The sequence below is a fragment of the Zootoca vivipara genome, chromosome 3 (genome assembly GCF_965207765.1).
Source record: "Zootoca vivipara chromosome 3, rZooViv2.hap1.1, whole genome shotgun sequence".
Lineage (NCBI taxonomy): Eukaryota > Metazoa > Chordata > Lepidosauria > Squamata > Lacertidae > Zootoca > Zootoca vivipara.
The window spans coordinates 38,663,108-38,680,948 of record NC_142586.1 but is presented as its reverse complement, the minus strand read 5'-3'; the positions used below and the strand labels follow the sequence as shown (position 1 = coordinate 38,680,948).

The following is a 17,841-nucleotide window of genomic DNA, read 5'->3' as shown; positions in this document are numbered from 1 at the left end:
AAACGGCAATTGAACCAAAAATAAAAAAGTGAGATGTGGGGATGGTTTAACTTTTAGCTGTGAGATTTGCCTGAACTGACTTCACAATGTGGGCAGCTTCCCTTTTCCCCCTTTCGTTAACTCCAGCTTGGATTTAACTGGATTTACTCCCTTTGCTGTGTCCTAAGGAAAACAAAAGTTAGTAACAAACCTCCCTTCACAGGCAGAATGAATGCATGGCAAAGTAGCATTGCAAGATTAAAATAAGAGTTTTCTATTAGCTTGCCTAGTTTTTTGAGTCCTTTTGAGATATAAGTCTGCACTCAGATTGTGTGTTTTGCTAAGTTGAACTGAATGCCGTTTCTGAAATTTTGTCAGTTCACAATGCCCCATTTCTTTGAATTCCTTCAGCAATGTTGACTACAGTTAAGCTTAGCTTAGTCCCACTGAAATCCATGGGATTTAGGCTGAAATTCTATACCCACTTATCTAGGAGTAAGCCTCCCTTAAATGAATAGCATGTAAGTAAGCATATTCAGCTTTGGACCCTTTCTTGCATGTAAGTGTGGATTTTGCATTGCTGCTGTATGATATCACTTTGTTTTGTGGTGGTAGCTATTGCATATTGAATATAATTGGGAACTATTTTATTTATTACATTTTTTAATCCATGTACATTTAGAAGCCTTTCTGGTATGACTAAAAATATGTTATGTTGCTGTTTGACTGGAGTGACGCTTAATTGTACAGCTTCCTGGGGTGGCAGATGACTTCTGACAATGTATCTTGTTAGTTGGTTGTATATTAGTGGGATATGTTTAAATAGCTTCCATTTTAACAAGGGCCGCAAAAATAATTCTTAAAAACATTTACAGTAGTAGAAAAATTCTGCCTTCAGCAAAACCAGTGCTTACTTGAGGCATTGTTACAAAGACAATCCAAGTATAATGGTTGAACTTGACTTTGAATACAGAACAATAAAAACTTCAGCTCATCCCTTTCCTGCCCATCCTTCTTCCATGTATGTGTGGGAGGAAAAATATATGCATTCCGGTGACCCACATATGTGGGGTAGATAACAAAAGAACTGGCTAGGTGTCTGGATTCAAAACGCGGGGCTAAACCTGCTATCCAGCAGTTTAGAGAGCACCAGTAGCAAAGTTTACTTTTACAAAAGTCAAGCAGCTGTATAGTGTTGTGGAATATAGGTTGTTAGACCCTTTTAGTCCACCTGTAAACAGTACTCCTCTCTTTCTACTCCACTTGCAATGAACAGACCACACACTGTTAAGTAAGTTTAAAATGTTTTACTTACAAAATGTTCCAAATGTCAGATTCATGTATTTATCTAAGCAGCAGTAAGGAACACAGACAGAATGCTCTTGGGTAGAAAATACAGAAATGTATTTTACTGTAGCTGAATGCGTGGACAACAAGCCAGATCTGAACATAAGAAACCTGCTGGATCAGGACAAGGGTCCATCTTGTTCAAGCATCCTGTTCTTACAGTAGTCAAGCAGATGCCCACAAGCAGAACCTGAGTGCCAGCATTCACCCTCCCACCCTACCCTGTGGTTCTCAGCAACTGGCATTCAGAGGCATTTTACCTCCAACACTGAAGATGGAAAGTAGCCACTGTGGCTAGTAGCCATTGGTGGCCTGATCCTCCATGAACTTATACAGTCCTCTTTTCAAATCATCCAAAGTGGTGGCCATCACTACCTCTTAGTGGGAGCGAATTCCATGGTTCTGCTATGCGCCTTTCTTTTATGAGTACTTTCGTCTGTCCTGAATCTTCCAGCATGCAACTCCATGAGCCCAAGTTCTAGGATTATGAGAGAAGAAAAACTTTTCTCTGTCCACTTTCTCTGCACCATGCATAATTTTATCGTGTCTTCTCTTACTCGCCTTTCCTCTAAACTACAAAGCTCCAAATGTCCTAGTCTGGTTCATCTCTGCTACAAGCTTGCTGGGCTATTAGCCTTGTCATCTTCACTCCACTATGTGTTATATGACAATAATATGTACCCACCATACATTGGTACCATTGCAGAGATGATATGTTCAAACTACTTGAAATGTGGTATATTTTTTCCTCTGCAACCTGCAGTTTCTAAATGTCTTCTGGGGTGAATCTGGATGGTAATGTTACTTGCTTTTTAATGCTTAAAGTTATGTGGATTGCATTATTCAATATCTTTTCAGAACTGGTACCAGCTCTGGGTGACATCCTTAAAACCAAAAAGAATTGTACCTTTTACTGCCAGTCTTGCCGCGAGGGTGTAATAAACAACCGGTAAGTGCTGTACTCCCATTACAGTTTGCCTCTGGGTGAATGGGTTTGCATAGAGCTTAAACAAACAAGTGATGACTTCTAGAGAACACTAGTTTGTACTGATCAGGACAGGAAAACATGTAGCTGCAGTGGTAAAATAAATGATTGGATTAGGTAGTTAGGCCAGGGGTGGGGAGCTTCAGGTCCAGGGACTTCTTCGGCCTCTCTTTCTCTGGCTCCTGGATCTCTCCCCACATCCCACTGGCCCCATTTTGGCTGAGGAGAATGTGTCTTTGAATTCTGATAGTGCCTGTTACATGTCTGCATAGACCAGGGTTTCCAGTTTTTTTTTTTACTACAACTCCCATCATCCCTAGCTAACAGGACCAGTGGTCAGGGATGATGGGAATTGTAGTCCAACAACAGCTGGAGACCCAAGTTTGGGAAACCCTGGCATAGACGATAGAGAGGGTGGATGGACAATTGAGACTAGCCAAATTTACAAAGGTAAAATTTATATTCCTTGCACTTTATGCCTCTGGCTCTGACCGCCACTGGCATGTGGTCCCAAGAAGGTTGCTCAGGAATAAATGTGGCCCTCAGACTGAAAAAAGGTTACTCACCCCCCATGTTAGGACTCTGCTTCAGAGATTTGGAGATCTAGGAATTTCTGACCTTTCCTTCTAATCTGTGTCAATTATGAATAGCGCATTGTTCTCCCTGTCTTCTCCTCCCCTTATTGTTTTATTTTAACACAATTTCTTTTTGTTTGTTACATTTTTAATTATCCTCTGCCTCTCTGAGAGCCTTCTGGCCAAAGAGCAGGATATTATGGTTTCAAAAGAAGCAAATCATGTCTTCACGCCTAAGGAACAGCTCTGGAAAGCTAGTTGGCTGTTTTGTGATTTTTAGTTGACCTTAACAATGGTACTTATTAGAATACTTTTCCTCCTTGGTGTTTTAGTGACGGGCCATTGCAGTTCCATGCATTGCTTTGTTTACTACCCGTGTGTGCCCACATCTGCTCTATACATTTAAACACAATTATACCCCTTTAAACAGCCATGTTTGTGAAGAGTCACGTGCGTTATTACATAGCTGCCAAGTATCCCGTATCCGCCGGGAAAACCCCTTTTTTCTTACCGTTTCCCGGCGGTCTCCCGTTTAGGTTAAAATCCCGGTATTGTCCCTTAAATCAGCTTCGGCCCGGCGGCCATTTTTCTGGTGCCGCTTTGCCCTTCTATGGGCACCAGAAAATGGCGGCGCCGGCGTGACGCGACTTCCGGTTGCGGTTTGCCCTTCTATGGGCATCAGAAAATGGCGCCGCCGGCGCCGAAAGTCACTTTTACGTGTTTCCGGTCATGCGCGGAAGCGACTTCCGGCGCCGGCGCCGCCATTTTCTGGTGCCCATAGAAGGGCGAAGCGCCACCGGAAGTTGCGTCACGCAACTTCCGGTCATGCGCGCGCTGCCGATCCCGGATCTTTACGTCCGGAAGTTGGCAGGTATGGTTATTATCCCCCTCACAGAACCACAATTCTCAGGGTGGCCCAGCAATCCTTCTTCCCAGCGAATTCTGGGAATTGTTGCTCTGCGAAGGGAATAGGGATCTCCTAACAACTCACAGCACCTTTAACAAATTACAGTTCTTAGGGGGAAGCCATGGCTGTTTAAAGTGGAATAATCATGCTTAAAATGTATGTTATGGATGTGACCTATGTTCCACATTCTCTTGGTATCACAGTACAGTAGTGAGAGATTTTTTCTTCCTTCCTCCCATATAGCTTGCTGAGAGGCCATGGCTGTTTTCCCCTAATCGGGTACTACCGAGGCTGCCTTGGCACATGGCTGTCAGGGGAGGGAACAATGTTTTTCGTGGTATTGCTTCTGCCATTCAGTAGCTCTCTGAGCTCTGAGCCAAGTGGCATTCAAACTAATTTTCCTCTGCTAACTTTTCTGACATTGACCCTTCCTCATTAATCCCGAATTTCACTGCACATTTGCAGTGTGGGTACGCTGCAAAATGAAATGCAGGTGTCATGTGTTTAAGCTTCAGCTTACTGCATTACATTTTGTGCCGAGTATTAATTTTCTAGCATGCACAGAAGGCTTGGTTATTAAGCTAGGGAAATATATTGCTCCAAGTTCCAAGCACATCCACGGGATTGAGTGCCTTTTGCTTCATTTTTCTGTTCGGCAAAAATGGATTTGTAAATGCATTTATGCAAAAATAAAGAAGCTACACAAGATTGTAGAAGCAAGTACTGAAAGGATTAAACAAGACATTAATGTTTTGTAACTATCACACTCTGCCTTTTAAGTGTGTGTGTGTGTGTGTGTGTTTGTGTGTGCGTGTGCTGGTATACATATAAGGTACATTCTTAGGTCTGATATGAGTCTGGTTTGATATGTGTCATTAACATCTCCCTAACTTAATATGTAGGCGCTCATCAGGGAGAGGATGGTGGGGATACTGGTGGTTCTGCTCCAGACACTGCTACATTAACTCCTTCCTGAATATCAGCCAAATACTGCAATTGCATTCTTGGCAGGTTCAATCTGTGTAGCATGAAATCTAAGACTGTTCAGTGGTATGTAGTTTTAAGCCATGATTGTTTCAACCATGGCTTAGTGTTGGGTGGGGGTGGGGAGTCAATCTTTCTCCTCTAGCATAAGACCAGAGTGTCAGAACATCTGGATGGCATCATGATGACTACTGCTTTATCAAAATGACTTGTCCATGTACTAAAGTCTAATTGGTCTCTGTCATAACAACTAACTCTTTCACTTTCATCCCTTTCAGGACGTTTCTCAGAGTTCTTTCCCTTCCCGGTGAGAACTGGGGTGATTTGGTGGAGGAATGGTGTTGTCACCCCAACCCCTTCAATGATAGCATGCTTCGGCCACAAAATGGAGACTGTTTCCTTGGGCACAATTATTTCCTGATTAGTTCAGGAACTGGGCCAAGTTCTGAAATCCCTCATTCAGAATCCCTGGGTGCTACTTCTAGAAGCAGTGGCTCTGTCTTGGTGAGTACACTGGAGAAATAATAATGGACAAGCCTACATTTGACATTTATTTTGATTGTTAGAGGATTGGTGGAATCATAGAATCATAGATCAGAATTGGAAGCAACCCTGAGGATCATCTAGTCCAGGCATCCCCAAACTTCAGCCCTCTGGATTTTTGGACTACAATTCTCACCATCCCTGACCACTGGTCCTCTTAGCTAGGGATCATGGGAGTTGTAGGCCAAAACATCTGGAGGGCCGCAGTTTGCGGATGCCTGACAACCGTCTGCAATGCAGGAATAGGCAGCTGTCCCTTATGGGGATTGAACCTGCAACCTTTTGCAATTAGCACCAAACTCACTATTAAATGTGCTTAAACTGTCCATGTGATTGGAAACCCTGGTAGGCCAAGGTTTCACAGAAAGGGATTATAGCACCTTCCAATCTTACTGCTAATTATGTCAACATCTAAAAAATCTCTGCCTCCATCCCTAGGTTTAACCTTTCAGGTGAACATTGCTTTGGTAATTGTAATATCAAAAAGTAACTTGATGTTTGAAGCAACCATCACACACACAGAGAGCACCATAGGACCGCTCTTCCACATCACCTGAAGCAGTGTTTTTCAGTGGAGCAGTTCACTCATTCTTCTGACACTCGACATGTAATACATTTTTGAATAATGAGCTGTTGAAGTATGCACTTGTGTGTTAAAAAAGCCAAAATAGCAGCTGATCCTTCTTTATCCCCCCCCCTTTCCTCTCTCTTTCTGTCTGGACCCAGCACATGGCAACTCTTCTGCAAATCATCGTTTAATACAATTTTTAAACACCCTGAGGTCACACAGCACTCTAGCAGCTATCTCTAGGGGGAAGTATTTTCTTCCTGACTATGTCAAGGACCTTTTGGAGCAGAAGCACAAAAAAGATATTAAGAGAGTAGATTGCCAGGAGCTGAAAGTTGTCAACACAAGATACATTGATTTAATTTGTGTGGCAAAAAGTATTGCCACTTTTGTCCAAACCGGTGAAAACACTCTCAGCTCATTCCTCTTCTGCTACCTTATGTACTTCTAAGCAAGAGGAAAACATACATTAGGTGTGTAGCAATTGAACCTTAGTAGGGTTAGTATTGCAGCCTTTGAGTGCTCTGAATATTTAAGGAAGTGCTATGTAAATATTGCTTCTCCTCCTGTTCTCATGCGTAAAGCTTCCTATGTTCCTGATCATTTTAAGTTACAAGATCAGTACTCTTTTAGGTCATGATAGCAAACCCCATGCAGAAGTCTTCAGACTTAAACAGTGAGGGTGGAATTCAGCATCACACTCTTCCAAACGTTTCCATTGTGTAAGGGGGAGGGCTTATAGGGAACAGCCCCCCCCCATCAGGTCGAGTTCCTCGCAGAGCAGCAAGTCCAGTAGCGGATCAGATTACAGGAATCAGGAAGTAGAGAGGGGGGAGAGAGGCTCTGACAGCATGAGAGAGCCTCAACACTGAGTAGAGAAGGAAACAGCTGGGGAGGAAATGACGGGATTGGCCACGGGAGAGCAGTCAGGAGGACGGCACCCCGTAGGGCAAGAGGGAGGCGCTTTGGGGTTCCCAAGCTGTTACGTTGGGCGCAAAACAGAAAGAAGCCATTGCGAGGTTCTGACTCTGACTAAGCAGACATGTTTTCCAGACTCTTTGCACTGTAAATAATATGCACAATAAAAACACCTTAAAGACAAGGAGGTGTGGAGCGTTGTTACTCAAGAGTAGCCACAAGAACCTTTGACACATTGGTTAGAACATGGTGCTGATAATGTGAAGGTTGCAAGTTCAGCCCTCGTACGGGACAGCTGCATATTTCTTCATTGCAGGGAATTGGACTAAATGATCTTCGGGGGCCCTTCCAACTCTACAATTCTTTGAAATCTGCACAAGAATTTCAGTGCCATATTGAATAACCCTCCTTTTCTCTTCCCGCCCCTGTGCGCCCCCTCCTGACCTTCCCGTTCCCATTTGGGGGGGTTGTGCGGGGGAAGGAGAGGGAGGGAAGTCCCAATATGCAAGTGGAAGTCCTTCTGCAAGGGTCCCTCACATGGACTGTATTGGGTGAATCCCACCCTGAGAAATTATACCCCCATGTGCCACCCCTCACCAATTTGATAAAACATTTCCAGCAAATGAAGGTGGTTGTTGTTTTTAAATCATCCAACGCTTGCAATGTGTTTAACAGCTGATTCCTGTGGTCTTGGGGTGGTCTTGACACAAATTTGTAACAGCTGGGACCAAGTACATTAATTTTTAAAAGGCTGACTGGAGTGATTAGTCTTTCTGGATTGGCAATAGTCTCCCTTAATGTGAATACAATAATTGAGGTTTGAAATCAAAATGAAGCCGTTTGTTCTGGGATGCAAAGTGCAATCAAAAGTTTGAGTGAAGTTGTTTCAATAGACTTAACTTGGGCACTACAACACGGTTCCTGTACCCAGACAGACTTTGTATTTGTGGTCAAGCTCAGGTGGAAGACATCACTCATTATCTCTTAGCCTGCCCCTTATATAGAGACCCAAGAGGCAGCTTTCTGAAACCTTTGTTCACACAAGCAAGCAGGTGCACCTGGTAGAAATAGTTCCGTTTCTTTTGAGTAACAATAATAGCTTTGCAAAACACAGAGTGACCCTCTGTTCACTGGCTGCAAAATAAATCGGGATAAAGGAGTTCAATAAAATCTCTATAAATTGTTGTGGTGATTCAGAGGTGAAATCAAGCTGGATTTGGGTTTGTTAGTGTGTCTGGTAACTTCTCTCTCTCTCTTACATCATGGATGTTAGCTTATATTTTGTGTGTATGTTCTGTATTATTTTATTAATACTATTACCATATGTTTGTCATGGCCTTTGGCTACAACAATAAATGTATGAAGTTAATAAACTTAACGATTTGCTTTGATTGTGGCATTTCATTTTAAAAATTCAACTGTGTGTGTGTTTGTGTGTCAGTCTGTATGAGTCTGTAAATGTTGCTTCTTTGCCCTACAGAATTCAAAGGCAAATAGAAGAGTAATTTGCAGACGCTGCAAGACATTGTTGGGAGAGGTACACTCCTCAGGTATGGAGTATGGGAACAAAGAATCCCTGGGCTGTTTCAATCACTTGCAGCTTGAGGATGTTTTTGTGTGCTGCATCAGTTATAAAAACACGGTGTGACATCCCGTGACGGTCACCCATTTGTGCAATAGAAATCTTGTGCTGTGGGCATGGCGCTACTCATTTTCTCTTCTCCCTGCCCTGCCTAAATCTGCTCTGCAGGGTCCTCCAACACTCTGGAGCAGTTATTTTTTGGGGGGCAGGGTATGCAGAGGTTTCAGGAGGATGAGCGAAGGGGAGAAGCCCAGTTGCATGTGCAGATAAGTTCAGTTAGATAACACTGTTATTTATGGAGGTTTGCATGCCAGTGTTTTGGAGGTTTTTTTTTAACAGTATCAATCTGCTATTGGGATCCAATAGTCCCCTTTAATGTCCTAGGTGGAAATGAAATTAATTATTTCAAAATGAACTCCAGTTTAATGTATTTTTTTGGTAACCTATTTGTTCATTAGTGGCTTAGTAAATTAAACATTTTAAATAAAATAAAAATAGAAAAGCAAAGGTGAAACACTACAGGTCTATAGACCCTGTAATGGTTGAGAATCACATGGAGCATGTGGTGGTTCAGGACTTCTATAAAAATAATCTACAAAAATTCAAATGGCTGCTGTGGACAATGGCCGTTGGCTTGGGAGGATATATGAAACTTAAGACCTTTTCAAATATATAACATGCTACAATTTTTAAATATGCTTTGATAAGTGTTTTGATTTCTTCTGTTCTTTGTTTTTTGTTGTTGAAAGTGTTCTTGAAAAATTAGAGAGTCTGGATGCGGATATTTTAATTAGCTTGAAATGCTCAGGGGTAACCGTGGTTTATCTGTAAGGCTTGTCATGTGTTGTTTTTAGTCAGCCCTACTCCAGCAGCCTGAAATGCGAAATTTTAGCAGGCAAAGCTTGATCCAGATCTATGGACAGACTCAAAATGGTTGCAAATTTTTGAGCAAGAGGGCAGTTTACATCTGAAGCCTCCTTCCCATTTGAATACACCCCCTCTCCTTGTAGCATATGTGTGGTTTATGTACTAGTTATTTGCCCCACGCACATGACTCAGTAAGGCTTCAGCTCTGAGATTATTTCTGCATTTGGTAAATATAGTACAGATACTTATATTATTTTTACTTCTAGGTGCCACAAAATACTATTTCACTGAACTGTTTGTTCAGCCATCTGAAGAAGGTTTTGACATGGTACCAAGGTGTGAAAGAATTCTGCATTTTTTAAACTTTTCAACAGTTCTGCCTTTGTTTCATTTTTTCCTATACATTTCATAAAATATAACATACATTTAACAGTATTTGAAACCATGTTAATTAAGTGCATTCCTTGCTTTTTCTGTTCTTTCTCCTGCTAAGAAGTGTTAATTAGACTGTGGCATTAGTAAATGGAATTCTTGAAGTCAAAAGTCATCTGGCTGATTAAGGGATGCCAATTCCTATGGTACTCTGTAGCTATCAAACATCACAAACTTTTTTAAAGGTGCTTATATTTCTTCCCAGTAGAAGGAAATGTGCATTCTTCTTCCTTGAACTGAAAGTCCATTCCAGAAGCCTGAACTAAATCTAATCATGTATGGATAATCTATTTAGGGGGCAAAGGAGAAGAGAATATTTTTTATCCTCCCCTCTGTTTGCCCCGACAGATGTGATATGTGGTATTAGGCACATTATGACTTGGGTTGTTTGTGTGCTACTCAAGCTCTTAGATTGGACTTCAGCTGTTGAATGCACTCTTTTTGCACATGTGTCTCCTCTCCATGGATCTTCCTTATAGATGATGAGCTATCTATCTATCTATCTATCTATCTATCTATCTATCTATCTATCTATCAGGTCACATACTAATCTGCTGAGAGCCAGTGTGGTGTAGTGGTTAAGAGCGGTAGTCTCATAATCTGGTGAACCGGGTTCGCGTCTCCGCTCCTCCACATGCAGCTGCTGGGTGACCTTGGGCTAGTCACACTTCTTTGAAGTCTCTCAGCCCCACTCACCTCACAGAGTGTTTGTTGTGGGGGAGGAAGGGAAAGGAGAATGTTAGCCGCTTTGAGACTCCTTAGGGTAGTGATAAAGCGGGATATCAAATCCAAACTACTCCTCCTCCTCCTTCTCCTTCTGTATTCTCTTGGCTTATCATTCTGCTACACCAGACGTTTGGCCTTCCAGCAAGCATGGCTAATGGCCAAGGATAGTTGGAGTTGGAGTTCAGCAACATCTGGAGGGCCAAATGGGTTTCCCCACACCTGTTCTACACTATCATTATAAGGCATAGTGCAAAGCCAAATTCACAATGTTACCGAAACTGTTAATACTTGCATTTTCCCCCCTGACTGCTTTCCCCAGTATTCCTACTGGTTACCCTGCCCTTGAAAACCATTATTATCATCCTTGCAATGCCCTTGTAACACCCCAGTTTATGATGTGCTTACAACAGTATTAATAATCCACAGCCTGAGCATTGGTTTGCTGTTGTAGCAAGTTTTAGGGTTAATAAGTGGCAAATAATGCAAACTTAAAAGTAGCTGTAATTGCCAATTACAAGCTGATACTTGACCATCTTTCTAACATGCACAGCTCTCAGTTTCAATTAGAGCTTTCTTCCTTTTTTTAATTGGAGGAATGGCTTTTAAATAAAACATTTTTGAACCAATTTCAGCAGCTGTACCTGTGCTGCAACTACCATAAAGTGCTGCAACTACGTTGCATTGTGATGACGATTATATGGATTGGTTTCTCTCTTTATTGAGGTGGAAGATTTTTCAGCACATGTTGTGTATGCCCTATGCCAGGAGTCAGAAATTTAGAGATGGGAAACAATAAGGATATGCTGAAGAGACAATATAGATCTGTGTTTATATGTTAGTCCTGAAAAGGGCCATAAGCCGTTTTGGACAGGGTTGGGGTCTGGCATGTACATACAGCAGGCTCACTTTATAAGATGCTGGGGATTATTTTCATTAAGTGCAATCCCTTTGCCTTGAACTTTCTGGGATGCAGTACTGTATTAGATTAGGTGTGACAGTTAATTGTATAGTAGCGAGGGGGGATGTGGGTGGCACTGTGGTCTAAACCACAGAGCCTAGGGCTTGCCGATCTGAAGATCGGCGGTTCGAATCTCTGCAACGGGGTGAGCTCCCGTTGCTCAGTCCCAGCTCCTGCCAATCTAGCAGTTTGAAAGCACGTCAAAGTGCAAGTAGATAAATAGGTATCGCTCCGGCGGGAAGGTAAACAGTGTTTCCGTGCACTGCTCTGGTTCGCCAGAAGCGGCTTCTAGGTCACATGACCTAGAAACTGCAGACAAACGCTGGCTCCCTCGGCCTATAGAGCAAGATGAGTGTGCAATCCCAGAGTCGTCCGCGACTGGACCTAACGGTCAGGGGTACCTTTAACTTTAGGGAGGAGGGAATCATTGCTAAGAAAGAAGGTGAAGAAATTGGGTTGATTACTACATGTAAAGAACTCCAAACTGCTTTTGTTTCTGTACTGCAGAATAGTCAGTGGGTCAGTTTTACCTCAACAAGGCATCTTGAACAGGACACTGCTTTATTCTTGTCTTTTGCATTCTTCATGCTTTGATGGTACTTCCCTGTCTTTTTTTACTACTCTTGCTGTTTCTGCTGTCAAAAGCACTACTAAATATTTTTGTGTGATTGGGGCTGAAAGGTACCTCTTCCACAGGTAAAAATGGCACTGGAAAATGCAAATGTCTCACTTTTCAACAAGCCTTGCCCTGATTTTTTTCCTCTCTTTTTATGTACTCATTTGCTTTTCATGCAATGGCAGTCATATGAAGCTTTCTTTGCTTTTCAAAAAACAGGTCTCCCTTTATACAAAGTGTTGTTGCCCAGTGCCTTGAAGAGCTTTCTCTTGCTAGAAGCACATTTAGGTTCAGCATACAAGGAACTGATGGAACAATCTACATCTTGGTAAGTTGCAGACCTGTTAACTTTTTCGTATTGTGATATCCTACGACTTGGCTCCAAATCTTTCCTTACTGTTTAGCTTGCTCACCCTTGCTAAGCAAATTTTGTGAATTCTTCTAACAGTTAACAGTACATTCTTATGCACAATCTACTCAGAAGTAAATCTGAGGGACAGTTAATCCCAGTTAACTCTCCATAGGATTGCACTCAAAGGCTGCAACCCTATGCCCGCTTACCTGAGAGTAAGTCCCATTGAATCGAATGGGATTTACTTCTGGGCAGACTGCATTCAGTGCCACTGTTCCTCTTTAAGGGGTGAGTAGATATGTAGGGTTGAATTGTAGTTGTGTTCCTACAGAAATTCCAAAATGCAATTGAAATTATTGGCACAATTGCATTGTGTAAGGGAAGTCAGGACTTCATCACCATTTGCTCTGGAATGTCCATTGTTACAGCACTTCCAGAATTTGTCTTCCATGGTAAATGAACAAGATTTGCATGGGCAGTTCCATAGATATGGGATCTAGGGCTGCAGCCATATAGGGCCCAACTACTTTGGTGATAAGAAACTGTCTATAAACAAATAATAAACTATAAATATATGTACTTGAAGTAAATCCTGAATTTGAAGTTTCATTGCCCTTTAACTCCATGTTTATAAGTGTGCTTCTGTCTGTGTATGCAAAATAGTTAACCGGTCAGTGAAATGAACATAGCAAGAGGGCAGCCCAAATGTTCAAGGAGTCCTGGTGCAACTTTCCTATGAGGAAAGCTTAAAGTGTTTGGGACTTATTAATTAAGAAAGGTGAGTAGGTGGGGGCAGGGTGGGGGCAGGCACGAGAAAACTGTGTAAGATTATACATGCTGTGAAGAAAGTGGTTAAAGAGAAGTTTTGCTCCCTCATAGTACTAGAACTAAGGGTTATCCAGTGAAGCTGAACGTTAAAAGATTCAGAACAGACATAAAGAGGCAGTTCTTCACACAGTGTGTTCTTGAAACTATGGAATTTGCTGCCACTTGATGTAGCAATGGCCATTATCTTGGACGGCTTTAAAATGGGATTAGACAAATTTGTGGAGGACAACAAGACTATGAATGGCTGCTGGTCATGATGCCACTGAATCCCAGTTGACAGGCAGCATGAGTGGGAAGAATGCTGTTGTGCTCACGCTCTTCTTGTGGGCTGGCCACCATGAGAACAGGACCTGACCTAGCTGGGCTTTTCATTTGACCCAGCTGGGCTGCTCTTATGTTCTTAAATGGACTGGACCCCCCACCCCACCCCTTTCTTAAAAAACAACAACCCACAACTTGTAGGTTTGTCTCTTCATTCACAGATGTGGCTACTAAATTCTGACACGCTGCTGGTGGAATCTTCAGGGACACTGGCCTGCAGTAATATTTTTACAGTGTTTGAACATGATATGTCGTCTGATTTGAGGCCGTTAAAGATTCAGAAGGCTATCAAAGTCCTTTACCATCCCTGTGTGAAAAGCAGAAATAAGGAGTAAGTACCTGCTGTGTATGTGGCTTTTATTAAAACACCGTAGCAGGTTATTATTTTATTGCCATTGTTCAAATTACCAGGGTTTTTTTTTTATTTAAGCCAGTGAATTCTAATACAGAAAGGTTTTATTTCACCTATTTGAAATGGGTTGAAGCAAAGTCATCATAATGTTTGACTGCAAAACAAGATATTGCACTATTTTATATAATACAGTGTGGGTATAATTGCGGTATGAGAACATCTGTCTATATTTTGCTGATGCCTTTAACAGATGATAGAGCAGAATTTAATTGTTTTAGTCCTTGCCCTGTTAAGGAATATGGACTTCTTTAGTGGGCTTACGTTTTCATCTATTGGCTTCCTGATCCTGGCTTTTATTTTGGAATATATAAGCAATATGAGGTTATAAAACAGCGAACTTAGCTTAGTGGTGTTCACATACTGCCCGCCCCCAAAGCATTAAAAGGACACGTGAAGGCTAGCTTCACCCCTCTCCACCATTATTCACACAACCATGTCCTCTAAAGCTCGCACATGACTTTTTTTTCTGGTAAGGGCGATTCCTTCCATATATTCTCAATGTAAAAAACAACAACAACAACATACTGTAGTTTCTCTTTGAAGTTATAGTCATTCACCTTTTATTAACTCCACATGTTTTAATGATTCCAAAGGTATTTTCTTCAGCAAGCAATTTTGTACAGGTAGGAAAACTTCATTTTTCATGAATAATTCCCATAAATGGAAGTGGAGTTCTTAGACTTAAAAGTAGCCAGGGAGAATAAAGGTGGAAATGACTTTATGCACATTTGTACTGATATTTATGTGTAAGTGTAAAGAACTCCTGTTTGCTTAAACAGTTTTTTAATGGGTAGTTTGTAATGTACAATGTCCATTTGTAATGTGTCTGGTGAGGCAAGTCTTCTGCCTGGTCAGGTGAAAGTTGGTTTAACTGTCATTTAGGGACCTTAACTGACAGCTGAAGAGGGGTTGGAGATAGAACTCTGTGTGAAAATGAAGGATAGAAAGTATTCGAATCACAGTTCATGGCTCAGCTGGTAGAGCATGAGACTCTTAATCTCAGGGTCATGGGTTTGAGCCCTACATTGGGCAGAAGCTTCCTGCATTGCCGGAGTTGACTAGACGACCCTTGTAATCCCTATAGTTCTATGATTCTGTATTCTGATTGATGGTTGCAGGTTTAGAATGTTTAGTTAGACAGTGTGATTGGCCGGGGCTGGACTAGAGGGGCCAGAAGAAGTGTATATATGAGCAGGTGCTGGTCAACAGTAGTTAGCTATTGGTTAGCCAGCCCATGCTGGTCAGAGGGAGATGGGGGGGGGGGGAGAGAACCTGCGTACAGCAGTAAGGGAGAAGTGGGGGGAGCCAGTTTAGAAAGTTTAGAAAGCAAAGCTCTGGTATCCTGTAGGAGAGCCAGAGGAAGAGGACAAGGCAGCAAAAACAGACTTGTACTTCAGTAGGTCAATAGGGGTTGAAGCAGAGCTAATGCTTTTTTGTGGTAAAGAACCAATTTACATGCTAATGCTTTTGTAGCTTTTGAAGCAGCAGGTGCTTTAAATTTGTAGGACTGTTGGTTGACAGGGTTTTCTTTTATAAACACACCACCTGCACTCCATTCCCTGGATGAAGTACTTTCTAGCTCATTTGTTCGCTCTTTTAAAACTTGAAGGGACATTTTGAAAGAAGCTTGTGTAGAATACAGTGGAACCTTGGGTTGTGAATGTGATCCGTGCAGGAGGCACGTTCGCAACCCACAGTGTTCTCAACCCACAGCGCCGCGTCTGCGCACTCGCGGGTCGTGATTCGGCACTAACCCATTCTGGTACTTCCAGGTTTGGCGCAGTGTGCAACCCGAAGCATCTGTAACCTGCGGTACCACTGTATGTGGTGCTTAATGGCTTGCTTTCCTCATAATTTTAAACAGATGGGCAAGTCTCTTGATGCACAGACCACATAATAGCAGGGGCAATTTTGTCTCCTCTGAGAGACTGAATGAGGACACAAGGCAGGAGGCTACTGTGGTGTAACTAGCATGGGGTTGGACTAGAGTGGTGAGGTTCAATATGGGAAACTCATATTCAAATCCTGACTTAGTCATTGAAGCTCAGCGAGTGGTCTTGGACATTCACACTCTCTCAGGTTATCTTACATTACAAGGCTAAAATAAACTCCATGTTCACAAGCTATTTTTTGGGAAAGACAGGATCATCAATATTTTTTCCAGCTTGTTTGGACAGGGCCGAAGGCAGAAACAGTGATACAAAAAAACTGAGACACACTTCTTTGTTTTTTGAGTGCCTTTACTACCGTAGAGATACATTTAATCACTTGCTTTGGGCTTCACTCCCTTCTAAAATAGTATCTTAAGTCCTCCGGTATAGAAGCTGGTGAACTGAATCATCAGTTTGTTCTTGATTGGTTTTTTTTGTGTGTGTGTGACCTTTAAGTTTTTTACTGTTAAAACCAAGAAACCCAAATTGAAACCCTGATTGCTCTATTCATTTTAAGGAAAGTTTAGCTTTAAAACCATTTAAATTTTTATTTTCAGTCATACAGAGTACACTTGAGCATGGTAGCATATAAAGCTATATTCTCGTTCCTCTTTCTTTGTTGGCTGTATTTTGGTAGAGCTCAGTTGCAGTACAATAGGTTAGCTATCTGTTGTACTCCCTATCCATATCCAACTGAGGACATCTGAGCAACACTAGAATATTGCTCCAAGCTATGCAGAAATCAAAACAAAAAGGCAGTATGAGGTAAAGTTTGGTCCCACCACAACCATTTATTTTCTATCATGCAGCAGGCTCTTTGGATCTCAGCCCAGTACTTCTGGGTAATTTACATTTGCTCTCAGTCCTTAGCTTCTGCCTCATAGAAGTGTTTACTTGGCTGTTGAGGCTGCTTTTGCATAGCTTGGGGACATCTGTGGGTTATCTTTATCCGTAATAGTCTTGGAGCACAATCTTTAGCACCTGCTCTCAGAAGTAAACTCCATTTGAAGTTGGTTGGACTTAAAATCCAAATACAGTAGTGTGTTTAGAATCATGGGCAGGTTGGGCCAAGTGACTCAAGTTCATATGCAGATTATTCTGAGTTTGCTAATGTGTTCCTTTCACTGATGCCCACAGATAGGTTGTAAACACACGCCATCAATGTGTATTTGCTTTAGACTCAAGGCTGCTCATGGAACTGTATTAAGAGCAAATCTGCCTCACTTCTTAAACTTGTATCAGTCCCTTATACCCTGTTCTTCCCCCAAAGAGCTCGTAAAAGCTGACATATAGTTGCTAGGCAATCCTGCACTGAGGTCGTTTTTTGGTTCAGAGTTGATTGGCTTTAGAAGTTGAACTATACAGCATGTGCCTTCAGATCATTATCTGAGGGGATTGTTGCTTTAATCAAGTTACACCACTTCCCTTTCCTTAGTGCTTTTCTTTCCCTCATAATTATCTCGGCCAATGAAGAATCATGTAGTGAAGATAACAATGTTAAGACAATGAAGTTCCCTCAACTTGGTACCCTTTGGATTTTGTTGCACCACAACACGTTATCCCTGATTATCATCCACGTGGCTTGGGTGATGGGAATTGGGAGTCCAAAATCTGGATAGTACCAGGTTTGGGGAAGGCTGTACTAGTTAATCAGTTGCACCTGGGATCACTTAAATGAATTAATCTGGTTTAGGTGATGTGGTGATATAGTCCCTTTAAGATTAGCTTGTGGGTTGCATGGGGAATCCCTGGAATAAGAAGCCTAAACACAGATGCCTCTCATTAAGACCTCAAGGCCAGTGTCGAATGGTCATTAAAGACACATGCTTATTTCATTGGGCGGAAGGGGTGAACGCCCATAGTCAGTGTTCCCTTAAAACCTAGGCTGCGGCGAGCATAAGAAGCTCTCAGCTTGGACTGTCAGCGACTGTTTGGACCTTAGAAGATACCGTATTTTTCCGTGTATAACACGTCCCCTATTTTGCGGGACTCCAAATTAAGAAAATGGGG

The 17,841-nt window shown here is 42.1% G+C and overlaps 1 protein-coding gene across 2 annotated transcripts in view; it reads left to right on the top strand.

The window, feature by feature from the left end:
• Positions 1-17,841, top strand: part of UBE3D (ubiquitin protein ligase E3D) — a 50,597-nt gene that overhangs the window by 3,484 nt on the left and 29,272 nt on the right. For both annotated transcript variants that reach the window (XM_060272566.2, XM_060272565.2), the window contains 6 exons: positions 2,185-2,275; positions 5,056-5,281; positions 8,287-8,356; positions 9,522-9,591; positions 12,207-12,315; positions 13,650-13,819. In XM_060272566.2, coding sequence (XP_060128549.2) covers positions 2,185-2,275; positions 5,056-5,281; positions 8,287-8,356; positions 9,522-9,591; positions 12,207-12,315; positions 13,650-13,819 — 736 coding nt within the window. The remainder of the gene's footprint in view (positions 1-2,184; positions 2,276-5,055; positions 5,282-8,286; positions 8,357-9,521; positions 9,592-12,206; positions 12,316-13,649; positions 13,820-17,841) is intronic.